This window comes from Bos grunniens, chromosome 3 (genome assembly GCF_055505025.1).
Source record: "Bos grunniens cultivar Pamir isolate PY7600 chromosome 3, Bosgru_T2T1.0, whole genome shotgun sequence".
In the NCBI taxonomy this organism is placed as follows: domain Eukaryota; kingdom Metazoa; phylum Chordata; class Mammalia; order Artiodactyla; family Bovidae; genus Bos; species Bos grunniens.
In genome coordinates this window covers 27441396-27468445 of record NC_141167.1, presented here as the reverse complement: position 1 = coordinate 27468445, position 27050 = coordinate 27441396, and the positions used below count along the sequence as shown (strand labels likewise).

At 40.2% G+C, this 27050-nt stretch overlaps 2 protein-coding genes across 10 annotated transcripts in view; one reads left to right on the top strand and one right to left on the bottom strand.

The window, feature by feature from the left end:
- Positions 1-659: 659 nt before the first annotated feature.
- On the bottom strand, positions 660-19032 carry PRPF38A (pre-mRNA processing factor 38A). Of its 3 annotated transcripts, XM_086388687.1 has the most exons (10): positions 18883-19032; positions 17213-17372; positions 15578-15699; positions 13511-13596; positions 5533-5643; positions 3222-3334; positions 2614-2640; positions 2408-2505; positions 1949-1997; positions 660-1066 (listed from the first exon to the last, which is right to left on the bottom strand). In XM_086388687.1, the coding sequence occupies exons 1-10, from the start codon at positions 19010-19012 to the stop codon at positions 1024-1026; spliced, it is 939 nt and encodes a 312-aa protein (XP_086244813.1). In that variant the 5' UTR covers positions 19013-19032; the 3' UTR covers positions 660-1023. The 3 variants fall into 3 exon arrangements, with proteins under 3 accessions (XP_086244813.1, XP_086244825.1, XP_086244817.1); XM_086388699.1 differs by lacking the exons at positions 660-1066; positions 1949-1997; positions 2408-2505; ... (1 more) ...; positions 3222-3334; positions 5533-5643 and adding an exon at positions 10117-10670; XM_086388691.1 differs by lacking the exons at positions 660-1066; positions 1949-1997; positions 2408-2505; ... (1 more) ...; positions 3222-3334; positions 5533-5643 and adding an exon at positions 11683-13087.
- Positions 19033-19038: 6 nt separating this feature from the next.
- Positions 19039-27050, top strand: part of ORC1 (origin recognition complex subunit 1) — a 37426-nt gene continuing 29414 nt past the window's right edge. The window contains exons 1-5 of one of the 7 annotated variants that reach the window (XM_086388611.1): positions 19039-19223; positions 19358-19505; positions 24201-24275; positions 24947-25046; positions 25834-25961. In XM_086388611.1, the coding sequence (XP_086244737.1) occupies positions 24952-25046; positions 25834-25961 (223 nt within the window). In that variant the 5' untranslated portion in view covers positions 19039-19223; positions 19358-19505; positions 24201-24275; positions 24947-24951. The other 6 variants (XM_086388633.1, XM_086388644.1, XM_086388589.1 and 3 more) reach the window with 6 other exon arrangements.

Below are 27050 nucleotides of genomic sequence, written 5' to 3'. Positions count from 1 at the left end.
AGCTCAGCTCCAGTTCTTATTTATAATGTCTGGGCTTTATCTAGATATACCATAGCTGTCTCAAAGTAAACTTCAAGTTAAGGTGAATGCATTCTTTTCTCCCTACTACCACAATTCTCACTACCTGCCCCTCTAAAACCTGGTCTCTTCCTGCTGTATTTTCTGGTTTTGTGAATGGTGCTGTTGTTTAGTAACTCAGGTTAAAACCCTGAGTGGCATTAGATATTTTTCTCTCCATTGAATGTTTTCACCCTGGTTGCCCTACTGCTACTGCCTAGTCTTGACAGTATCAACGCTCACAGCATAAAGGTGCTGAGCACCTTAATTTGGAATTCAAGGCTGTAGGGAAGAAGAAACACTATACAATAATGCTATGTAATAGGTGTCAAGTTTTACTCTTTGTTGAACATTTAATGCAACTGGATTAAATAATCCAGAAAAAGCCTTACAACTGAATTCATTCTTATAAAGTTGCTGATAACAGGTCAGTTTTCATGTTTATTACCATTTGCTGCTGCTGGAAGTAAAACCTGGAGCTAATATATTTTACCGACTTGGTTTTTTTAAGGGAACAGCAAGCAGTAGCCCGTATCTCAGAATTCTCGAAACAGTTCTAATCTCAGTGTAAACCAAAACTAAAACCACAGAAAAACAGGAAATGGGTGTGTCAAATTTAATAACAAAAATAACAATGTGGCCACATTCTCCCCTTGTTTCATACACCCTATTTGAATCCATTCTACCCTCATAAATTTCAGTACAAACAAGGCTGATTGTACAAAGAGGCCAAAAGCAGCTCAGTTCAGGAAGCATTATCTTTCAAATGTGTGGATTACATACAATTCATAAAGAGATACAAAACTCAGCACCTCTTTCATGTTAAAAAAAAAAAAAAGTGAAAACTTGGTTTAAAAAAAAATCTAAAATACTCTCATAGCTGCCTGGGACTGAGTAGATCTTCTACGTAGACAGATGCCTTCATCTCCACAGAAGGCCACTTGTATTAAAACCAAACTGAGTCCATTACTCATTCCCTCTCCGGCTCTTCTTGTGGCTTTTCTTAGACCTGAAATGGTGACACATACAAATCATTAAATTTACCAGCTGTTTTAGGAGCTGAGTAAGGATTTTTGAGAAAGACTGATACGTGCTAACACTGATGGGGACAAAGACAGTCAATATTCATTAAATGTACTTGGTGTTTTTATGTTTAAGAGCAACACTGAGTTAGGCATTACTCTCCAAAATTTACCATTGAAGAATTGACCTCTGAGAGATCGAGTGCTTCCAACAGTGTACAGTTTCTAGAGGTATCTAATGGAAGCTTACCAAATGAAAATGACTTATCCAGTGTCACTCAACTGCTAAGTATTAAAAATTGGGACTGGGACTTCCCTAGTGGTCCTGTGGTTAGGAATCTGCCTGCCACTGCAGGGGACACGGGTTCAATCCTTGGTCCAGGAGGATCCCACATGCTGTGGGGCAGCTATGCCTGTGTACCGCAGCTTCTAAGCCCATGAGCCCTAGCGCCTGTGCTCTGCAATAGGAGGGGTCACTGCAGTGAGAGGCCTACACACCGTGGCTGGAGAGTGGCCTTCGCTCGCCACAACTAGACAGGGCCCAGGAGCAAAGAAGCCCAGTGTGGCCAGAAGTAAATATGTTTTAAAAAATCTTAAAAGCTGGGACAGAGTCCCAGGGCTCCTGAGATTAAGGCTCATGCCTTTATCCAAAGCCGCAATCCTACAGGAAAAATGACTACATACGTATATATAATTCTAATAATTTTCAGGTCAAGAGACCACTTCTTCCTGTAATTAAGGAGAATTCCTAAATTGTATTGATGGAGATTATACCTCCATTAACACAAGGTCCAACTGACTTGTAATTGGGACTTTAATTTGTGAATAAACACTTATATTCTTAAGTCAAAATAGAAGTTAATCCATACCTTTCAGGAGATTTTGAGTGGCTCCTGTGCCTGTGACTACGGTGATGACCTGGAGAAGAAAAAAGGCTATTCAGTGTACCAGTTTCTACCCTCACGCTCTGCTATTTCCCCTAGTTCATTTTTGGCTTGTGATAGGGACACTTTGTTGGTAGTGAAGAACTGAACCCACTTAGCCTTCAGGGCTTTATGGCTAAATTTCACTACCACCACACTGGGTATTTACCACTACTTTGTCATGTCTTACTCCTATAATTTCAGACAAAAACTGAAGCTCACCATCCTATCAACAAAGCTGATAAATGACAATTAAAATGTGAACTCTAATTTTCAAATTCTATGTCCACTTCCTTTTCTAGACAGTAATAGAGAAGATACTCCTGTATTGTAGGAGGCTAACTGCTCCTATTGCATTTCTTTATTAAGACAACCAACAGCAAGCAAAAGGCCCCAGTGCTATACCTGGGGACTTGGAGCGGGATCTGTGCCGTCTATCTCGGGACCTGCTGCGATGACGTCTTGGACTCTTGCTCCGATGCCGTTCTCTGCGAGGGGAGGGGCTGTGGAAATGACTGGTCAGACTCCCGTATCTGTCCTGACAATATAAACACAACAACATCCCCCCTCCCCAAATCTCTATCCTTCATCACAAGTCACTAAAGGCCTACCTCCTCCTTTTGGGAGACCGACTCCGCCTATATGGAAAGAAAAAAGAGAAAAAAGAACCTTAGTAGGTGCCCTGGACACTGAAAATTGCAAAAATTGCCCCAATTCTTAACCCAACTCTGTTATCCATGTCTTTGTCATTTAACTTTAAGATTGGCCATGTGACTTGCTTTGGCCAAAGGGGTGTTTGTACATGTGATGCAGATGCTACAAAGATTACTTCATGGTTGGGCTTGTTCAGTCTTGTGTTCTGCCACTGCCATGGGAACAGGCCTAACCTAGCCTAGAATGTGACACACACACAGATGAACTGCTCCAGTCATCATAGCTAAGGCCAGCTACACTAGCCAACAGAGAATATTGCAAAACAAGTGAGTGACCATAGCTTATACTCAAAAAACTGCCTAAGCCCAGATTAAATCACTGGCCACAGACCTGTGAATTAAATAAATGTTTGCCACTGAGGTTTTGTGGGTGGTGTTTTTGTAGCAATTAATACATTGGTGAGCACACAATATCCATAGGCTAGCATTTTCCTTCCATGAAGTCCAAACTTCTACACTCCAGTGCTTAAAGTATCCCTGGAATATGCCAATGCCTAAGGCCTTACCTTCTGGGAGACCGACTCCTACTCCTCCGATAGCGTAGTGTGGGAGAGCGACGGGGTTTGTCCAAGTCTCGGTAGCTTCTCCGGCGATGATCAGGTGATGGCACTCTTTCCAACTGGAAAAGAGAGGGTCTGGGTCAGTGATGAGCACAGGCTTACAGAGAGCCAACTAGGAACATGGCTTATACCCTCCTCCCCATCCCACCCCAAATTCCACCTCTAACTGACTTTAAAACACAGTACTCTGAATATATATGGGATAACACTAAGGACAAGAAAACACATTACCAAATAAAAAAATCAAAATCTAATAATCCCGTTACTGTTCTTGTGCTGGTACCATTATTCTGGAACTATGTAAGAGTAATGAGAGCTAAGTATGCTTATCTCCTAAGAAGTTGGATTTCCAATGTGAAAGAAGAAATAGAGATGTAAGACTGATGAGGTTAAATATATTGTATTTTAAGCTTACAATTTCTTTTTCCTTTAGCTTTATCAACTGTAAAGTCCTAGAAACACCATGTAGCAATGAGCCCAGACTGTGGTCTCTGAATAACATATCTCAATTAATGGAACTAAGAGCTTCTTGGAAAAATGGCAACTTTTAGGTCCAGGCTACAATCTTAACAAGACATAACGAGAACACGTCATTGTATCAGACAGCAAGGGGCTGAAACTACTATGATTGTTTCAAACAGTGAAGTTGAGGGGCCCCCACTGGCCAGACAGAGGGCAATCCAGCACCAACAAGGACAATAATGGTCCAGACACCAAATATATTTAAATTGATAAATTCAAATGTTACCAAGGGCAAATCTTCTTAGGAGAATACTATAAAATCAACTCATGATTTTAAAACATGACAAAGGGAAATAACTTATCTTACTTTTCTTATATAAACTTTATAAAAAAAAAAACTAAATGTTGATTTGGGAGGTTTTTTAAAAAATACCATTATTTTACAACCCTTAATGGATCTATGCAGAGATCATCAAGTGGATCCTAATATTACAAAAAGAGAGCAGACTATTCCATCCTGGAGGAAGTACACTATACCTATGAAGTAGTGTTGCTTCACTCCAAAAACCCCAAATCCAATTAAAGACTCAAGAACTAGTTAACAGAAAATAAAATAGACGAATGAAATATGAGATATATGATGGCCGTGATCTGCTTTGAGATAACTGGTGGAGGACAACTGAGTAGATGTGGAGGAAACAAAATAGCTGAGCTGATCACTGTTGAAGCTAGGTGATGGGTAAATGGAGGTTTATTCTCTCCATTTTGGTATGTGATTAAATTTTCCATTAAAAAAAAAAAAGAATGCATGTTTTTGGTTCACTCACCACAGAAAAGCCCCTCAGCCGTGCCTGGCTTTCCATTAATGAATGACTGTGCTTCCCTTAACACTTATCTTATATGGAGCCTACTAAGCTCAGAGCTACACTTTCATCTGTACTACCTTAGTATCCACAGGCCAGAATTTCTTATATTTCCCCCTAGCTTTTTCTACACATGTAATTTTAATCACAAATGTTTTAGATCTTAAAAAAAAAAAAAAAAAAGCTTACTGTAATCGTTTCCACGTTATCACATACATTTTTTTCTGGCTGCACCAAGTGGCATGCAGGATCTTAGTTCTCCTACCAGGGGGAACTAAGTTAGAACTTAGTTCTCCACACCACCCCACTCCACAGCGGGAGTCTTACCCACTGGACCTCCAAGGAAGTTCATTTGTTATTTTTCATAATACTTCTAATGGTGGCCTAATACTGTTGAACTGTTAAAAATAGTTTACCTGACTGCTCCCTGACAACTTGCTTGTTTTCAAGTTTTCAGCATTTTAACAAATAGTGGAAGAACATGACTATGCAGTAGGTGGTTTTTATTTCCCTAAACTAGGTTTACTTCTTAGTATGCATTCAATTATGAACACTATTATTTTTGTCCCAAGTGTTTAATAGCTACCACTTATTATGCAATTATAATGTCCCAAAGCTAAGGGCTCTATGTATGTAATTTCATTTAATACTCATAAAAGTCCTAAAAGAAAGGTATCATAATCCTTGCTTTATAGAAGAGAAAATATATATGGAGATTATATAATTTACATAACATAAGGCCACTAGTAAACAGGAGAGCTGAGATACGGATCAAGTCCATTTAACTCTAGGACCCATACTCTAAATGATGAAATACTGTATTTTGGGGTTTTTCTTTTTTGGTTAAAACTAAATACAGTTTGAAAACAAAAAAAAATTCCCATTCCCTGTAATTCTCCCTCCTTCAACCCTTAAGCTCCCAGGTGCCTGACCTTCTCATCTTCTTCTTCCTCCTCTTCACTGGACTCCACGTCATCCATGTCTTCTTCTAGAGCACTAACCCGAGGCTCCAGCTGTTCAGCTTCCTCTAGCACGTAGCGTTTCTACAGAGAAAACAATGAAAGTTAGAGAGGGCCCTTCTATCTCCTCTATGTCCTGAAGCTCCAATACTGGGCTTCTGGAAGTGACAGAAAACCTATGGCACAACAGCCGAGGCAATTTCATTTCAAAGACATCCCAGACACAGATATTCTTAGAGACTTTAGCATACCTAAGATCTATATATATTTTTAAGTTTCCCTGTAAAGAGATAAATACAAAGATGAAGAGAATATCACTTTTCTATTGCCTCTATTCCCTGTGACCTTATACTCCAAGGTCACTAGAGTATCAATCAGTATAGCTGTAGCCTTGAATAGAAATTATGGGCTTCACACACAAGGGTCAATAGTTCAAGACAATGTTGGCTGGGACTTTGCCAGGAGCAGCTCAGACCAGAATCCACTAAGAGATTCACTAAGACTCAGTCCACTGTGGGGGTTTGGGTCCTCCTGCTCTTGAGTAGCACCAATTCTCTATTAGACCCAGGATTTGGGGAGCTGTCATGCATTCTGAACAAGGCTCAGGATATAAACAAACCACCTCCTAGTTTCCTTTTCTTCTAAGATGTGACTTAGCAATCCTAAGTGACTAAGGACCTGAAAGGCAAAGGTGAGTTCAAAACAGACAAAAGGACTGGCTGGGTCATAAGACCCTTATGGTTTTGTTTTTGTTTGTGTGTGTGTGCACGCCAAGGACATACAGATCACTGGATAGCCCTAAAATAAATAGTACCATTTGTACTCTTATTTTGCTCTCATTCATCCCTAACAAAATTCTATAAAGGTTAGGAGAAATGAGATAAAGATGCCATTCAGCGACGTGAATCCCTTGAAAAAGGGTTCCTTGGAAAAGATCACCACAGTCTGGGATCTAGGACTGCATCAGACAGGGCATCCAGAATCCCTGATGCTCACCAGACTTGGAAGTGATCAACGTCAATGTATTAACTTCCAGTATTTGTGTTTGATAAAATTAGAATTCATTCCAGAGCAGCTCCCTGCCAATGCCAGGGCACATGAGAAGCTATGCCCTATGGATTGCTTGAAAGAAACAAATCAAAGCTAAAGGTAGTCTTAAGGGTCACTTCATCCAGCACATAGAGGCCCACACCAGAACACACCTCTCAGTGATATGGTAACATGTATCAGTCATATTTTAACTTTCCTCTCCTCAGTGAGGTCTGCTTTGCGGTCTTTCCTTCTGGACTCCAGCAGACTACCCCATTTGCATCAACACTCTTGCTCAGAGATGACTGGATTTAGAAACCTTAGTCACAACCTGACTGTAGTTCAGAGTATATCATTTTTTACAGTATCTCTAAACTTAATAATCATAGCTAAGGATAAAAAGTGTGAGAACTGGACCCTGAAATCAGGTTTTCAGATTTGAAATGTCATCCTTTTCACTAGTCTATAATAATCAATATGGAAAAAGAGAAATAATGTTCAGAATTACTTTCTATGATTTTCTGTAACTGAGTCACTCTGGAGGAAGAGTGCTTCATTGTACTTATCTGTGAGCACTACCATCTATCTTCATCCATCTGCTTTGCTGCCTCAAGAAAGTTTACCTTACCCATTTATCATATTTACAATCCATTCTGTACTCCACATTGATGTTTTTCAGGTCCCTTTGATCTGTTTTTTATTGAGGTGAAATTCACAATGTACACAATCAGCAATTTTAAAGTGTAAAATTCTTCCATCACCACCTCTCACTAGTTTAAAAACTTCCTCATCACACCAGAAAAACATGCCATACTTATTAAGTAATCCTCATTTCCCTTCCCTGAATCCCCTGGTAACTACTAATCTCTGCTTTGTCTCTTATGTATTTACCTTGTCTGAACAGGCAATTTGTCCTTGGAGTACAAAATGAAACAGGGCAAAGGCTAACAAGAGTTTTGCCAAGAAAACACTGGTCATAGCAAGCACCTTCTTCCAAAAATACAAGACATGACCCTACACGTGGACATCACCAGATGGCCAATACTGAAATCAGACTGACAAGAACAAGACCTGGAACTGACTGGCTCAGATCATGAGCTCCTTATTGCAAAATTCAGGCTCAGATTGAAGAAAGTAGGAAAAACCACTAGACCATTCAGGTATGACCTAAATCAAATCTCTTACGTTTATACAGTGGAAGTGACAAACAGATTCAAGGGATTCGATTTGGTAGACAAGAGTGCCTGAAGAACTATGGACAGAGGTTCATAATACTGTATAGGAGGTGATGACCAAAACCATCCCAAAGAAAAAGAAATGCAAGAAGGCAAAATGGTTGTCTGTGGAGGCTTTACAAACAGCTGAGAAAAGAAAAGCAAAAGGCAAAGGAGAAAGAGAAAGATACATCCATTTGAATGCAGAATTCCAGAACAGTGAGGTAAGAAAAGCAAGCTTTTTAAAGTGAACAAGGCAAAGAAACAGAGGAAAACAGAAGAAAGACTAGAGATCTCTTCAAGGAAACTGGAGATACCAAGGGAACATTTCACGGAAAGATGGGCATGATGAAGGACAGAAATGGCAATGACCTAACACAAGCAGAAGAGATCAAGAAGAGGGGGCAAGAACACACTGAAGAACTAAAGAAAAAAGGTCTAATGACCTGGATAACCAAAATGGTGTGGTCACTCATCTAGAGCCAGACATTCTGGAGTGTGAAGTTAAGTGGGCCTTAGAAACCATTACTACAAAGCTAGGGGAGGTGATTGAATTCCAGCTCAGTCATTTCAAATCCTAAAAGATAATGCTATTAGTGCTGCACTCATTACGCCAGCAAATGTGGAAAACTCAGCAACGGCCACAGGACTGAAGAAGTTTTCATTTCGGTCCCAAAGAAGGGCAATGCCAAAGAATGTTTAAATTACTGCACAACTGCACTCATCTCACATGCTAGCATGGTAATGCTCAAAATTCTTCAAATTAGGTCCAACAGTATGTGAACCAAGAACTTTCAGATGCACAAACTGGATTTAGAAAAGGCAGAGGAACCAGAGATCAAATTGCCAACATACACTGGATCATAGAAAAAGCAAGGGAATTCCAGAAAAACAACTACTTCTTCTTCACTGACTATGTGAAAGCCTTTGAGTATGTGGATCACAACAAACTGTTGCAAGTTCTTAATGAGAATACCAGACCACCTGACCTGCCTCCTGAGAAACCTGTATACAGGTCAAGAAACAACAGTTAGAACTGGACATGGAACAATGGACTGGTTCAAAATTGGGAAAGGAGTACATCAAGGCTGTATATCATCAGCCTGCTTATTTAGTTTCTATGCAGAGCACGTCATCCAAAATGCTAGGCTGGACGAATCACAAGCTGGAATCAAGATTGCCAGGAGAAATATCAAAACCCTCAGATATGCAGGTGATACCACTCTAAATAAAGGCAGAAAGCGAAGAGGAACTAAAGAGTCTCTTGATGAGGGTGAAAAGAGGAGTGAAAAATCTGGCTTAAAACTCAACATTCAAAAAACAAAGATCATGGCATCTGGTCCCATCACTTCATGGCTACCAGGGAAAAAATGTTAACAGTGGCAAATTTTATTTTCCTGGGCTCCAAAATCACTGCAGATAGTTGACTGCAGCCATGAAATTAAAAGATCCTTGCTCCTTGGACGAAAAGCAATGACAAACCCAGACAGTGGATTAAAAAGTAAAGACATCACTTTGCTGACAGAGGTCCATGTAGTCAAAGCTATGGTTTTTCCTGTAGTCATGTACAGATGTGAGAGTTGGACCATAAAGAAGGCTGATCTCCGAAGAAGGGAGGCTTTTGAATAGGGGTGTTGGAGAAGACTCTTAAGAGTTCCTTGAACTGCAAGGAGATCAAACCAGTTAATCCTAAAGGAAATTGACCCTGAATATTCAGTGGAAGGACTGACTCTGAAGTTGAAGCTCTAATACTTTGGCCACCTGATACAAACACCCCACTCACTGAAAAAGACCGATGCTGGGAAAGACTGAGGACAGGAGGAGAAGGGGGCAACACAGGATAAGATGGTTGGATAGCATCACCGACTCAAGGGACATGAGTTTGAGCAAACTCTGGGATATACTGAAAGACAGGGAAGCCTGGCGTGCTGCAGTTCTTGGGGTTGTAAAGATTCAGACACTACTTAGCAACTGAACAGCAAAAATGCTATGTTGACTTTTGATCTTTAAATTATTCCTTCTCGGCTTTTATCTAGCAAGGCAAGGTGGGATACAGCAAACTGCTTCAGAATTACTGAGCTACAGCAGCATCAAAAAGGAGATCTTAAGTTCTGGGTCTTCCCAATTTGGGTTTCTGTGGTTGCTTAAAACTCTGAAGAATCTGTTCCCATGCCCCATCTTAAACACTGTCTGTGGGACCCTTTCATCAATGCTACCAATTTTACACAGAATATCAGAATCTGAGAGTCAAAGACTCTTAGTCTACAGGTATTCCAATGACTTTTGCAATACATTTTACAATTTCACTGAGGAATAAGTGATACACAATAAACTGTAATTTTTATAGTATACAATTTGATGAGTATTGTGTTGTATACAAATGTAAGTCAATACATCAGTATAACGGATAGAGCCGCCCCACCCAACAGTTTACCTGTGCTCCTTTCGGATTTCTCATTCCCTCTCCTCCCCAATCCCTTACTCTATAGCTAGGCAACCACTGTTCTTTATTGTCACTATAGTTTACATTAGAAAGGAATTATACAGTACATACAATTTTGTGTCTTTTTTCACTCAGCACAATTATTTTATGATTCATCCATGCTACTGCTATTTATCAACAGTTCATTTTTGCTGCTGAGTAGAGTCAGATACGACTGAGCGAGTTCACTGTCACTTTTCACTTTCATGCGTTGGAGAAGGAAATGGCAACTCACTCCAGTGTTCTTGCCTGGAGAATCCCAGGGATGGGGGAGCCTGGTGGGCTGCCGTCTATGGGGTCGCACAGAGTCGGAGTATTAGCAGTAGCAGCAGTATCATTGTATGGCCACATCATTCACTTGATGGACATTTGGTTGCTTCCAGTTTCTGGCCATTACAAACAAAACTGTTAAGATTATCTGTGCTTAAGTCTTTGTGTGGACATATGCTTTCATTTCCTGAGTAAATTCCTGGAAGTGGAATAGCTGGATTGAATGGTTTAGAAACTGCCAAACTTTTCCAAGTTTGGTTGTTCCAGTTTATATTGTCACCAATAGGCTCTGGAGACTACTAGTTCCTCCACATCCTCACTAACACTTGATACGATCAGTCTTATTTTACACATTTTATAGGTATGTAGTGCATATTTCTATGCTTTTAATTTGCATTTCCCTAATGATTAATGTCTAGTCAAGGCTATGTCAAGTCTATGGTTTTTCCAGTGGTCATGTATGGATGTGAGAGTTGGACTGTGAAGAAAGCTGAGCGCTGAAGAATTGATGCTTTTGAACTGTGGTGTTGGAGAAGACTCTTGAGAGTCCCCTGGACTGCAAGGAGATCCAACCAGTCCATTCTGAAGGAGATCAGCCCTGGGTGTTCATTGGAAGGAATGATGCTGAAGCTGAAACTCCAGTACTTTGGCCACCTCATGCGAAGAGTTGACTCACTGGAAAAGACCCTGATGCTGGGAGAGATTGGGGGCAGGAGGAGAAGGGGACGACAGAGGATGAGATGGCTGGATGGCATCACCGACTTGATGGACATGAGTTTGGGTAAACTCTGGGAGTTGGTGATGGACAGGGAGGCCTGGCGTGCTGCGATTCATGGGGTTGCCAAGAGTCGGACATGACTGAACAACTGAACTGAACTGAATGATTAATGATATAGAACACCTTTTTATGTGCTACTGGTCAACTATGTATTTTCTTTGGTAAAAGATCTGTTAGAATTTTTTGTTCATTTTCCCACTCGGTTGCCTTCTTTTTAGTAAGTTCAAGAGTCGTTTATAAAGTACAGATTAAAGAACTTTTATGGATATATGTTGTACAAATGTACTCTTCCAGCCTGTGGCGTGCCTTTTTAGTTTTGTAATGGTATCTTTTGAAAGGCAAGTTCTTAATTTTTATAGTCAATTTATTAATTTTTAATAAATAGTTCACGTTTTATTACAGGAATTTGTCAAACACAAGGTCACTAAGATTTTCACCTATGTTTTCCATAAGTTTTCTGCTCTTAGCTTTTATGAGTCTATTATCCCCTTCAAGTTTATTTTTACATATAATGTGAGTTAGGGGGACATTCATTTGTCTCATATGGGTATTTAATCATTTTAGCACCATTTGTGGAAAAGATTATCCTTTTTCAATTGTTATTGCCCTAACATCTCTGCAGAAAACCAACTGACCATAAACATGTACTATACACTTACTTCTGGTTCTTTCACTTTGTCCCGCTGATCTGCTTGTCTAGCTTTATGCCACCACAACACTGTCTTATAATTAGGTAGCGTTTGTCCTACTTTGTTCTTTTTCAAAGCTGCTTTGGATATTCCAGGTCCTCTCCATATTCATATACATCTTAGAATCAGTTTGCCAAGTTCTATCAAGTTTTATTTGGATTTGGATTGGAACTGAATTGAATCTATAGATTAATTTGGGAGAACTGACAACAATTGTTAAGTCATCGTCAGATATACCATGAACATGATATATCTCCATTAATTATGTCTTCTTTAACTTCTGTCAGTAATGCAATGTTTTATATTGTTTAAAGTCTTACACATTTTAAACAAAATTATCCATAATTACTTTATAATTTTTGATGCTGTTATAAATAGTATCTTTTATACAAAATCTCAAATTTAATTGTTCCTAGCTCATGTACAGAAACACAACTGACTTTTATACACTGACCTTGCACTCCACAATTCTGCATAAATAGATGACTGGATAAACAAATTGTGGTATATATACCCATGCAACAGAATATTATTCCTATCGAGCAACAAATGAAATAAAAAACTGTTAGTATATGCAAAAACATGGATATATTCCAAAATAACTATGTTAAGTGAGGAAAGATTAAAATATTCTTTTTCTAATTCTTTTCCTATTTAGGTTATTACAGGGTATGGAGCAGAGTTCCCTGTGCTATACAGTATTGGAGGATATTCAGTCAGTCAGTCAGTTCAGTTGTCAGTTGTGTCCGACTCTTTGCGACCCCATGAATCGCAGCACACCAGGCCTCCCTGTCCATCACCAACTCCCGGAGTTCACTGAGACTCACGTCCATCAAGTCGGTGATGCCATCCAGCCATCTCATCCTCTGCCGTCCCCTTCTCCTCCTGCCCCCAATCCCTCCCAGCATCAGGGTCTTTTCTAATGAGTCAACTCTTCGCATGAGGTGGCCAAAGTACTGGAGTTTCATCTTTAGCATCATTCCTTCCAAAGAACACCCAGGGCTGATCTCCTTTAGAACGGACTGGCTGGATCTCCTTGCAGTCCAAGGGACTGGAGGATATTATTCTAAGTGAAATAAATCAAACAAAGACAAATACTGTATGATATCACTCATATGAGTCTCAAAAAAGGAACAAACTACTAAATATAACAAAGAAGTAGACTCACAGATATAGAGAACAAACTAATGATTACCAGTGAGGGGAGGGAAAGAGGGAGGGAATTAAGAGGAACAAAGTATTCGAAATAAAATAAGCTACAATGATATATTGTACAGAGCCACTGTTTTATAATAACTATAAATGGAATACTACCTTTAAAAATTGTGAATCACAATACTGTATACCTATAACATATAATATTGTACATCAACTACACTTCAGTTAAAAAAAGATTTTGAGATCCACGGTGTTTTATAATGCATGTGTATAAAGAGATCTTTACACACATGTTATTGTGTACTGTGTATGTATGACCTTTATCTCTTACCTGCAGCCGGGGCAGAATGATATCACAGACTCTCTCGCTATGCAGTAGTTCATCAATAAATTCATCTACATGCATCAGCTCAAACTCTGAAAGAAAAACCATAAGCTCAAGTAACTTGGAAGTAAGTTTAAATAGCCAAAAAGTTAAAAAAGTTTAAGACTCTTTATGTAAGACATCTAACAGGGTATTTGGTATAGAAAGTGTGAACTCTCTGCAGTTTCCCTCCATGTGTGTGTGTTAGTCACTCAGTCGTGTCTGACTCTTTTGACCCCATGGACTGTGGTCCACCAGGTTCCTCTGTCCATGGGATTCTTCAGGCAGGAACACTGGACTGGGTTGTCATTTCCTTTTCCAGGGGATCTTCCTGACTCAGGGATAGGACCCAAGTCTCCCACATTGCAGGTGGATTCTTTACCATCTAAGCTACCAGGGAAGCCCCTTCCCTTTGCCTACACATGCACTAATAAAGCTACTACAGTGTGGCAATTAACACTGAATAGATTACTGTCAAACCTGGGCTCAACCTACAGGCTTTCACTGCCTTGTCACCACCACCAATCTTCAACCAGTCAACTCCCCTTTATTGAGGCCATTTACGTGCCATGCTTCTTCTAGGAACTGGGAATAATGGGATGAATGAAGCTGTCCCAATTAGAAGGAAAGACAAGCATAAAAAGAAGCACAATAAGTCCTGAATTACAAAAGGGTAATGTTTTTGAATAAAATTTACAACTCAAGTATAGCATCTCCTGTGAACCTACTAAGTTCCTAAAAATAAAATATCTATCTTTTCCCCTATGTGGGTCAGCAAACTTTATTAAATGAACGTATAACTGATTTGGGGCTTCCTGGGTGGCTCAGTGATAAAAAATCTGGCTGCTGATGAAGGAGACGTGAGTTTTCTCTCTAGGCTGGAGAAGGAAATGGCAACCCGCTCCAGTATTCTTGCCTGGAAAATTCCATGGACGGAGGAGCCTGGTTGGCTACAGTCCACGGGGTCACACATAGTTGGACATGACTTAGCAACCGAGCACATGTGGCAACCTGACTTAAGATATTATATTAGTTCCAAGTGATAGTGATTTGCTATTTTTAAGAATCATGTATCTTACATGGTAAGTGGAGCAACAGCTTTTTAGAATTTCTATGGTAAACATTACCTTAGTTTAGTGGTTCTCAACCAGGGGTGTTGCCTCTCCAACTATGGGGTGCTAACGGCCTTTAGTGAGTTGAAGCCAGGGATGCTGTTAAACATTCTACAATGCACTGGACAGCTCCCCATAACAAAGAAATATCTGGCCCAAATGATCACTAGGTTTAAAAACCCTATCTTAGTCTAGCATAATATAGTCATAAACAAGTAATCTCATGATGGCCAGGACCATGTCCATCTTGTTCATCACATTATTTCCAGTATGTAGTACAGTACCCGGCGCAACATTGTCACTTAGTATGTATTTATTCAAATGAATAAGTAAGCTAACAAAAGTTTGAAGAATAATACCAAATTCTTAACCTTGTACTCCTTAATGTAATATTTAGAGGGTAAAGGCCAATGTTACTAATCTTTTGTTATGACACTAAGTGAGAAAAAGTTCTGATTGCATTATCTGAATCCCATTTTACCATAAAATGTGTCTCTTTGTAAAAGGTATGGAGCTGCCCCTCCTGGATATACTTATGTTTTAGGAAGATTCCTACATAAGTATGAGCACACTCAGTCCATGTATTACAGGGTGAAGTATCATATAACAAAGGCCAGTAGAAAGAACTGTGAAGGTCCAACAAATGGAAAACAAAGGTCATTCAGGAGCTAGATCTTACGGGATGTAGCACATGACACAAAGCAGGGATTAACATAAGATGCAGCTGGAAAGATAGGCAGACAGGGGCAGACTGGGTGAGGTTGACAGGAAGCTAGTAGTCTAATGCAGTATTATTACTCCCCAGGAGAGATGGAGGACCTGACTGAAGACGCTAACAATCTGGATTATGTGATGCCAGAGATACTGGTGAAATAAAAACTGGCTCAGGGATGAAGGCCTAGATACTTAGCACCATACTCACCTCCATTTCGGTTCTGACTCTTGATTTTTCGATAGTCATTGTATAGAGGCTCCAAGTACTTGTAGCAATCAATCGCAGTGCCTGTCAACCTCATGTAAAGTGCTCCCAGCATGCGGACGTACCTGACAAATAGACCACAGTGAAACAACAGGCCATTCCACAAAGTTCCTGAGTTTTACCAGTAGCTTTTCTCATGATAGCAGTGGATAAACAAGTTCTTTTTTCTCTTTGGCAGATGAGAAAGCTACATTTTTAGAGGTAGCATAGGGCAGCAGAAAAAATAGCTAAAATATGGAAACCTGGGTTCAAGTTCTCATTCTACCACTTACTGGCTGCAGTGACTTGGGTTATAATGCTCAACTTTCATAGTCTATTATATCATCTGTAGAACTAAGATACAACCTATTTACCTCATGGGATTATTTTAAGAATCAAATGAGATACTGAATTTAACAACAGAAAGTAGAGATTTATTTATTAACAATATAATTTACACAGATTGCTACTTGCTGGAAAGCAGAATGCTGATTATGGAAAAAAGTCAGTCATCTGGGTTCAAATTTTGATTCTATTATTTACTAACTCTGTAACACTAGGCAATTTACTTTTGCTTTCTCAATCCTTGTAAAATGATAGTCCCTAATTTGATGGCTTGGTATATTAAGTAAAAAATGAATAAGATGCTAAGCGAGGTATATAGCACAGAGTACGTACCTAATAAAAGTTAGTTATTTTCTAGCCATTAATGTTTATAAGATTCCTTTATTTTCCCTTTCTCCTATACCCCAACTACCTACTCAAATCTTCATTTCAATAAACAGTAGGCATTTGAAATTCATTTCCTTATATGACAAACAGAATACAGTGGCGAAAGAAATGGACTCTGAAACCAGCTTTGCCACTTATCAGCATTTGACCTTGGGGAAATCAATCTCTCTGTGCCTAAGTTTCATCCCCTACATAATGGGGATAATAATTTTACAGGGTAGTTGTGGAGGTTAAATAAATTATCCCATGTAAATTTCTTAGAATAGAGATTGGCAATAACAATCTATTATTACATCTGTCTCCTGTTCTCGTCTGTGAGCTCCTTGAGCAGCTTATCTTTTGGGGCCAGATACCATGCAACAGGCACTGATAGAGATTTACAGCTCTTTCTTCCTTAATCCTCACATCTATCCTGAGTTGGTAATATTGTTTCCATTTTACAGGTAAAGAAAGTAAAATTTAGAAAAGAAAGTAACTTCTCCAAGGTCACAGTTCATAGGTAATAGGGTCTGGACATGAACCTACAATTAACACAAATGTTTCCTTCTTCTTTACCACACTTTATGTTGCTTTCTTCATCCGTAGGTATTCAGTGCTACCAACATATTTGGCACTAACATCTGCTTAATATATGTCAGTGAGTTTTGTGCAATACTTTTTTGGAAGAAAAGTCACCAAGGCTCAGAAAGTAAAGAAGAAGGTTAATACAATCAAAACAGACAAAACAAAAACTCAAGGGGCTCAAGAACAAAATACTGGAGTGGGACTTTGGAAATGAGATACAGTGTTTTCACTTCTTTTAACCAAAGCCAAATTCTGAACCACGAAATTAAAATATTTATATTAGCCAGTAAATATTTCACTCACTTGAAATCTTCATTTTTTATAAACTCTACAATGATATCCTTCTCGGGTTGAATCTGAAGCATCTTCAAGGTTAAACACAAAAAAGGAGTTGGCTTTATGTTGCCACCGTAGACACCACCCACAAATCTTAACTCCATGGCTTTATCGACTACAAGTTCAGCTAAAAAACAAAACAGAGTGGCATTGCAACATATTAGGACTAAGCTTTTACAGGTTTGAAGTGCAGAGAGTTAAAGTTAGTTCAAAATTTGGTGCTCCTGAATTAACAGCTTAATATTAGGAGAACAAGTGTGTATTAAATAATAACAGCAGCCAATATACACTGAATTATATGCCAAGTACTCTGCTAAGCATTTCATATTACCTCATTTAATCTTCACAAGTCATGAGGTTAAGTTCTAGCACTGCCCTTGTTTTCAGCTAAGGAAAATGAAGGCTAAGAAAGGTTAAGTGATGTGCTCAAGATTCACAGCCAGAAAGTGGCAGGGCCTGGATTTTAGTTCAAGAAGTCTAACTTCAGAGTCTGTGCTTGTCACCATCATGTTACAGGAAAAACTGCCAGATTAAATAAGAGTTAGAAGGACGAAAACTGTAACAAACCACTCCTCAATAACTAGATAACTCTAACTAAAGTTTATCTAGACAATGGGGATAATAACTTTTCGATGTTGTCATCAAAATCAGACACCAGTTTTGTAAACTAGGGCAAGTCATTTCACCTCTGGAATGAGAAAAGGCCCCCAAAGTAAATCTTACATGACTCCAAAATTTAATGGCGACTCAGAAAAACAATATGACGCCTCCGTGGACACATAGCTAGGGTGATGGCAGCGCAGTAACAGCACAGGAGTAATTAACAGTGGTAACAACTAGCACCACTACCACCCCTGATTACTGAGTACTTTTATTAATATATAGCTGTAGCTAAATATACATAGCATCACCGACTCAATGGACATGAATTTGAGCAAACTCGCAGACAGTGGAGGAGAGAGCAGCCGGGCAGGCTACGGCCCAGGGGGTCACAAGAGTCTGACACTACTTAGCGAATGAATAACAAGCTGTAACTATATACCAAACACTTCTTACACACTATTTCCTTTAATCCTTACGTTTCTTGGGTTAAATCATTTAATCCGTAGACCTTTGATGTGGGTATTACTGCGCTCGTTTTACAGTAGATGAACTCATGGTTCACGGGGGAAACACAGGTACCAAAAACAGCCAGAATTAAACAAGTATCAAAGACGACCTGGAAAATTTCTTTTAAAAACATGTATTTATATTAGGACTGGGACGTGAAAATATTTCAAATGATCCAGATTTGGGGGTAATAAGATTATAAATTTGGTTTCGGGAATACTGACGCTCCTTTAAGACCTTCAGGGTTAACACTGGAACCCAGTAAGTTCTCATTAAATATGGAATGCCTCGAAGAAACGACCTGTGACACCCTTCCGAATAAACTCCTATCAGGTCTATCTGTGTTCCCAAAGCCCAACACAACACTAGGCACAGAGTAGGCGCTCAGATTCTTCTGAATGACTGAAAAATTCTCCCTAAATCTCACCCCCAGTGGGCCCGTCCTATTGTACTACTCCGGAAAACTGGGCCATGGGACGACGGGGGTTGGGGCAGGGAAGGGGGGTGTTCAGCACGCTCTTGCTCACCTGTAAGTCCAAAGCACTCCTCTTTCCAGTATTTGGACTCATAAATTCGCGTCCGAATGATTTTCTCCACCAGATACTGAGGGTTGGTGCCGTGGATGCTGTGCGCATCTTTTACCGTACGGTTCGCCATTTTAGAACGCCTGACGTTCTATTTCCGTCGGGTCCTTTAAGACGTCACATCCAGGTTAAAAAAAACCAGAGAGAAAAGATAAGGTTGGAGGAAGTCTCACTAAACTGTTCGAGCGTCCATATTGAACCCGGAAATGTTTTCGAGTTAGGAACTTTCTTCGGCGAACGGCTTCGCAGACCTAATCAATGATGGCCGCGGCACGTTGGCGGGTGTACGTCGTGCGTCCCCTCCTTAGATGGGCGGGGCGGAAGGTCTGGCTGCTGACGGACTATGGAGACACCCTGGGGGCGGGGCTACGGCGTTTGGCGCGAAATTTCCTTTTCTCCACCTTCTTTCCATTCCTAGTGAGGCTTCCGTTTCGGCGTTTGTGCGCGCCTGGCAGCTGTAAGAAGAGTCCCCCTGGGGCAGGTAGATTTGCTGCAGTTCCACGAGCTCCTGAAGCGGGGACGCTGGAAGGAGGCTTGCGCCCATCTCCAACAAGCTTTGGCGCCCGGTGAGTGTGGCGTCCCGGGCTGGAGAGGGACCTGAGCCGCGGGACTGTGGAATTTGTTCTCTGCGGACTCATTGAGCCATAAATCCATTCAGCACATATGTACTAAACGCCTGGTAAATGCCAGGTACTGTTCTAAGTGCATTAGGAGCGTCTTACTTTCCACATGGCGATTTCTAACAGCTTTCTGCCTCTGCCGGGGATTGCGATCTTGCAGTGGGAAACCGGAAGCCAACAGCGGAGAAGCGTGAACACTCCTGTCCTCAGCTCCTTGAGACTATCAATATTGACCTGAGTCATATGAACCTTATATCCACATGGCCCGTGGGAAGCAATCGCATCCTTCTTCCTTTCAGGGTAGTGTAACAAGCACCACAGGGAAGCGGAGCAGCAGAGTTATTACTCGATATGGATGTCGCTATTGCTCCCAGAGGGAAAAAGGGGCTAGTCTTAAGTCCCTTTTCGTGACTAAAGGGCCTGAGCTCCTACTCATATCTTTTCCCCTAAACGAGCTGCTCTTAACTGCAGTGGCACCTCTTTTACTTTCTCTAGTCTAACCCCGAAATAGAAGGGCCTTCTCTTCTGGCAAATTGGAAAAAGCACTGGACTTAGAGAAATGAGATGCAAGCTTCTTATCTTGGGCTATCTGCCAAATTGCAATGATTAGATATGGTAGTTTTCTATTTTGGTTGTCTGTAAAAGTGGTACCCTCTTCCCTACTGTTTTGGGTACATGTGAATGCCACTGGAGGTTTTTGTGCGAGGTCATGTTTATCAAGTCCCTTTGCAACAGTTTTTAATGTAACAGGGCAATATGCAACTTTAGAAGGTTTCTGAATTCCTTGAAATTGAACGCAGAATTTTGTGTGAATTGTTTCATAACATTCATCAAAGTATTAAAAAACAAAACCAAAAAAAACCCACTGTCGCTTATAAATAAATGCAAGGGGTTAGGGAGTGGGGAAGGACTTTCCTGGCAGTCCAGTGGGTGAGACTTGGTGCTTCTACTGCAGGGAGCGCGGATTCGATCCCTGGTTGGTGAACGAAGATCCTGCGTGCTGTGGCCAAAAATAAATAAATTTTTTTTAAAAAGAGTGGGGAAATAAATCGACCATTTTGCATTTTCTCACTTCATCCTCAGTGATCGTAGAATAATGCCCCCAGCACAGAATGGATGATTAATAAATAAATATTGGTTGAATAAAAGAAAGCTTCTATTATTATTTGCATTTTGTGGGTAAGGAAATTGAGACCCATTTGACTGCTCAGTCAGCAGGTAGGAAGCCTGGCTTATTGTAATAAGCATACCAGAAGCAAACTCTTGTGTGCCTGTATTTTCAGTCGCGTGTGACTCTTGGTGACCCTATAGATTGTGGCCCCGCCTGGCTGCTCTGTCCTGGGATTCTCCAAGCAAAAATACTGGAGTGGTTTGCTATTGCCTCCTCCCCTTAGACATGTATTAACATTACCCACTTTCACACAAGGTGTTCTAAGGTGAAGCGCTTAAGAGCACAGTCATCGGAATCCAGCTGCTCAAGGTTTGAATTAGGGCTGTGCCGTTCTGTGTAACATTGGGACAACTTACTATCTTGAAGTGCTAGAGTTTTGGTTCTACCTTTTGTCTTGGTGGATCAATAAATATATGCTATCGTTATTTTTAGGGCTTCCCTGTGGCTTAGTGGTAAAGAACCCAGAGACATGGGTTCTATCCCTGGGTCGGGAAGATCCCTGGAGGAGGAAATGGCAACCTATTCCAGTATTCTTGCGGAGAAAATCCCATGAACACAGGAGCCCGGTGGGCTTGCAAACCCCGGTAGGGTTGCAAAGAGTCGGATGTGACTGAGCACGGACATTTTTTTTTTTTTTCTGCAACTCGTATCTGTTTTTCTTGGGTGTGGCTCCTCGACTGGATAGTGTGTATGTTCAAGATTTCTGGTATCTTCAACATTGAGAGCCTGTAATGTGTGTTTCCTAGAAGCCAAAGTCTTTGCTGAGCCAAATCTGGCCTGTCTTTCCACTCTGTTCATCACTCCTGTTGGGAAACCTCTTTCTGATGATGAGATGCAATACTGGGTCAAGGGTAGGAAAGTGCTGCCTCTTCAGAAGGACTCCTGATTAATTTTTTGAACTTTTCATGGAAAAATAACCTACATATAGAAAATTCACATCATAAGCATACAGCGCAGTGAGTTGTTTTGAAGAAAACATACCTGTGTAACCTGCATCCTAGAAGCACCCCATTCCCTCCCTGTGCTTCCTTTCAGTCATTGAGGTTTCCTTTTAGTCCGACTTCTAGCATCATAGGTTAGTTTTACCTGCTTTTGAGCTTTGTGTAAATGGAATCAATATAGTATGTATTCTTCTGGTGTCTGATTCCCTTAGCTCATTGTTATTTTGTAAAATTTTCCTCATGTGTGCAGTCGTGACTGGTTTAATTTCACTGCTTTATAGTGCTGCTACAACCATTCTGGTGCGTGTCCTTTGATGGTTTGTTTGTTTTTCTGTTGAATATATTTTGTTGGAACTACTGGATCATAAGATATGCACATGTTCCGTTTTAGTAGATACTGTCTGTTTTCCACTTTCTAATTTATGCACTCTCCATCTGTGTATGAGAGTTCTGGCCACTCTACATCCTTATCACACTTGGTATTGTCCAAATGATTTTTAAAAACCTGTTCATTCGTTCATTTATTCGTTCACCTATTATGTGTGAAGTCTTAACCTAGGCCCTGGGGATGCAGTTATGAACAGACAAACAAGGTGCCAAGATCCCTGCTCTTTTGGAATTTAACATTCTGATGTAGAAAGTGCAAAAAATAAGAAAGTAATATAATGGTTATTGCTTTGATAATAGAGTGGTGCAGTAGAACATGACCCTGAAGGACAGTATAAAGGGGTGGGGAGTAACTTTCCATTGGGCATCAGTGAAGGCCTATCTGAGGAAGTTTTACTGGCACTGAGACCTGAACCATCCCTGCAAAGATAGGCAAGAAGAGAGAACAACAACTGTATAAGTCTGAGGGGACTAACAACCTTCGTCTGCTTGAGATTCAGAAAAGCAGTCCTGAAGCGTAGGGATAGACCAAGACAAGGCAGGTTATGTAATCCAGGCCCAGAGAGCCTTCTGATACTCCTGCCTTCTCAGCCTTTGGTAAATCATCCACCCTTGCATACAGATATACTGGTCTCAGTGTATAGAGCTCCTGATCTAGAAAAGGAGTGTTAAATTTTATCTTGGTTTAGTTTTTGAACTAGGATGCCTGCTTTAGTAAGCTAAAATATTGTCTGTATTTAAAATCATTGAAAGCATGGATCTGATGCCCTTAGATACACGTGAATACCTGAGGAGTATGGAGATAGTCCTTCTGTATGCCAGTTTTTGGTTTGAAAAAATGAGATCCCTGTGCCAGTGTAACCAAATATCATAGATAATGTGACAGGTCAGGGCATCTATTCTTCAGTTAGGTTATTCAAGAATTGTAGAAAATGTGTTGCGTGAAAGTGAAAGTCACTCAGTCATGTCTGCCTCTTTGCGACCCCATGGATCCCAGGGACTCTTTGTGACTCCACAGTCCATGGAATTCTTCAGGCCAGAATACTGGAGTGGGTGCCGTTCCCTTCTCCAGGGGATCTCCCCAACCCAAGGATTGAACCCAGGTCTCCCGCATTGCAGGTGAATTCTTTACCATCTGAGCCACCAGGGAAGAAAATGTGTTGGGAGATTCCAATTTGCTATAATACCACTCTCAGTGATACTCTGTTTTTTCCAAAAATGATTGAACTTATTTACTTGCATCTTTTGTCTGTACCTCAGTAGCCTATTTTGCCTGATTTCATTGTGGAAAGGTGAAAAGTTCCAAGGAACTTCTAATAGTTCCGTGTTACATCTTCCATTAAAAGGAACATATATTGAAAGGAAGTTAGAGTTAATATATTCCCTTGGACATTTATTGAGATCCAAACACTTTTATTAATATTTTATCGAAAGATTATTGGATATAATGAATGCAAATGCATTTTTTACTTGAACCCAAGTCTCCAACCTGTGTTAACTCCTCAGTCTGCTGTTTGTTCATTTCTACAATGTATTTTGTTAAAATTAGATTGATTTTAGTAGTACTGTGTTGTGAATTACACTCTACATGTTCTTAATAGTAACCATTGAGGCCTCATTTGTAAGCTGTGCATTTATTGACTCGATAGCTTCTTTTTGCTAATTAGTTTCCTCACAGTGTATTAAAAGATACATTTTTTAAAAGCAGAAAATCTTATGGGTCAAAGTGTTCCCAAGTAGAATGTAGGACATAATGCTACTGGACTTTAGGAAATCAGCTCATTTAATCAGGATGTCTGTATACTGTTCTAATTCTGTTGTTTTCGACATGGACTGAAATTATTGGTCCCTCTCTGAGTAAGTCAGAGTATTCTGTCAGACTGGATTAAAAAAAATTTTTTTAAACCTAGTTTTGGCAAACTTTAGCTCTATAAGAAAAGCATTGAATTTAAAGGAAAGTTATTATTTTCTTAATAGCAAACTTAAGATGATGAATTGGCATTATTATTAGGACTCGTAGATTGCCGCTTCCAAATTGTAAAGATTGTTAAATATGTTTGGATTTTTCATTCATGTTTCAGTATTGTCAGTAAAATGTCTTTTTTTTTTTTCATGTACTTTAATACAATCATTTCTTTTCAGCTATTCACAGTACTTATATCTAGGACCTATCAGTTGCAAAGAAAAATACTCCTTCCAGCTGCCAGAGCAGTACAGGTTAGTGACACTGGGATTTTGTTTTGTTTTTAATGTAAGTGGAATGATACATTTGATAAAACCCATTGCCATTCCCCCAAATGCCTCTTGCATGTTTTTCCCTCCATCCCTTGGAAACCCTCATTTCATCCATCTTATCAATTAGCTATCCATTATTCAATATTCAGTTTAGAAAACCCCTCTAAGAAACCCTTCCTCCCAGAAGTCAAAAGACCTGGTCCTTTACCTTAGCCTTTCTGGCTCTTTCTCTCGGCTCTTTGTACTGTTAGTTGTCCTTCCGTGCATTTTTATTTTATCCCTGCCTAGATTATAAATGTTATAAAGATACTTAAAACTACTGTATCACTGGCTTTTAGTTTCATGTTGGTAGATGTTTCTTATCTCGTTGTGCCTTGTTGCCAAGTACTTCTAAATACCTGTAGTTTCTTATATTGACCTTTCTGTTTCCCTGGATAGGAAGAGATAAGGCATAGTACCAGATCTTACTGAATTGCCTATGTTTGATCTTCACAGAGCCTGAATTTTTCCTCAAAAAGTTTTCTTTTAAGCCTAAAATGTGTGGGAGTGTGGTAGGGGCAGAAAAAAAGGCTGAACCCATTGAAGGCAGGAACTGTGCCCTAGAATTCATCAGAGCTTGTCATGTTAACTCAGAGTTAGTGACTTTTACACAGGAGCCATGGCGTACTATTCTGCAAGACTGAGGACCAGACAAACTTATTCCTGGGTTGGCAGGCCATTGTTGGATCAAAAACTACACTACCAAACCTACAAGTGAGTGATAGAATTCTTTAGTACTGAAACTAATAGCTTCTCCAAGCTAAGCTGTTAATAACTTGTATCCAAAGTGTCCTAGTTATTACAGGTTGAGGAGTGTGTGTGTGTGCGTTTATGACTACTCAGTTATGTCTGACTCTGCAACTCCATGGACTGTAGCCCACCAGGCTCTTCTGTTCATGCGATTCTCCAGACAAGAATACTGGAGTGGGTAGCCATTCCTTTCTCCAGGGGATCTTCCTGACCCAGAGGGACAGTAAATATGAATTGATAATAAGGCAGCAGGGGTTTGTTTAATGGAAGAAGATACTAGCATAAATAGAGCAGCTAGTGAGACAGGAAGACGTTATATCAGGTTAATAAAATTTGATATGTATGATAATGTCTTACCTATTTCAGATAGGTTCTGTGTAATTCTGCATGATAGCAGGGTAGGATTAGATGTTACTATATCTTCACCCAAGACTTCTCTGAACAATTTGATGTTGCTCTTGGGCAGCTTTCATGTCTTAGGAAGCCTTTGTTGTTCTTTGTGAATAATTGAGAGAAGTTAGGTTTCATACGGAGGCCTCTGGATTAATCATCCAATGTAAAACAATTCACTTAACTCATTTCATCTACACTTGTATATGACTGGTATGTTGGTTTCTAGTATAATTGGTCAGCAGAGAAAAACTATTCAGGAGATTTTCCAGTTAAAGAGCATATTCTTCTGTGCCAAGGGGTCTGAAGAGCTTGGCCCACCCTACAAGATTTCCTAACTTGTTTCTCTGTTATTTCCTAGAGAGATGAGTATGAAAAGAGAAGGTTATTCAACTGAGATTCACATCCAAGTTGGACAGTTTGTGTTGATTGAGGGGGATGATGATGAAAATCCATACGTTGCTAAATTGGTTGAGTTGTTTGAAGACGGTGAGTTTGGGGCTGGAATGAAAAGCATTCCTTGTTGTGAATGACTGGGAAGTGCTCCATGATGGGGGAGAAGGGTGGTTACTGATTCCTCTGCTCAGAGCAGTGTATCGGGTGTGCATATGGGGTCACTTAACCACCAGCTGTACCCTCTTCTACCTAGGGAACATCTTTACTCACTGGAGCAGTACTGGGAAAGAGTGGGATTGGGGTCTCAATAATTTAGCTTGTCCATTATTTTTAGGAGCCAGTGAGAATGGCTGTGAAGGCAGGATTGTTGAAGTGGAAAGGATGATTTAGGAAGAGGGCGGAAGGGAAAAAATAGGTGATTTGCACTCTAATAGAAATGTGTCCTTTATTTTGGCATCAGGAAGTTAGTAATTTTGCAAATGCAAAGTTACTTTTACCGGGGAGTTCTTAAGTTGGATTGTGTATTAGTTAACTGATGTTCCGTCAGAAAAACGAAAACACGAGGTGTTTTATTTACGCAGAGGGACTTGTCTACAAGTGTTGAGAAGGTAGGAGAGCAAACATTGGTGCTTTCCAGAGATCAGTAAGGGCAGAAAGCCACTACTGCCCTTAAAGCTGGAGAAGCCAAAGGGAAAGGAGTGTTAAATGGGACCTGCAAGGCCACACTCAAGCGGCTGCTAATTTTCTCTGCTATTAACCCTCTGCAGAGTAGAGAAGAGCACTGAAAAGTGGAAATGGGGCAGAATTCCAAACGGAAGATGAAGGATAACAATTTAAATGATATAAAACTGCTTCTTCCAAAAGCTAGGAGAAGAGTATGTAGTAGTTAGTCCTAGCCTGTGGCAGTTTGTGTGCCTAAAAGAACTCATAGAGTGGATGAAGATGTTTTACATTGCAGAGAGATGAAGATTCTTCACCAAGTATGGAGGAAAACGTCATCAACCTAACGTCCACTAGGGGGAGCACGTCAGCAGGGTGGGCTTTTATACATGGGGTTCGAACCTTTCTGTATAGATTTTAGAATTTGTGTATTGTGCTGCATCGAATGGCTGCAGTCTTTCTCTGAAGCAAGATAAGGAAGAGAAGAGGCAGTGGTGATTGTGGCACTAGTGAGGGTGTGTG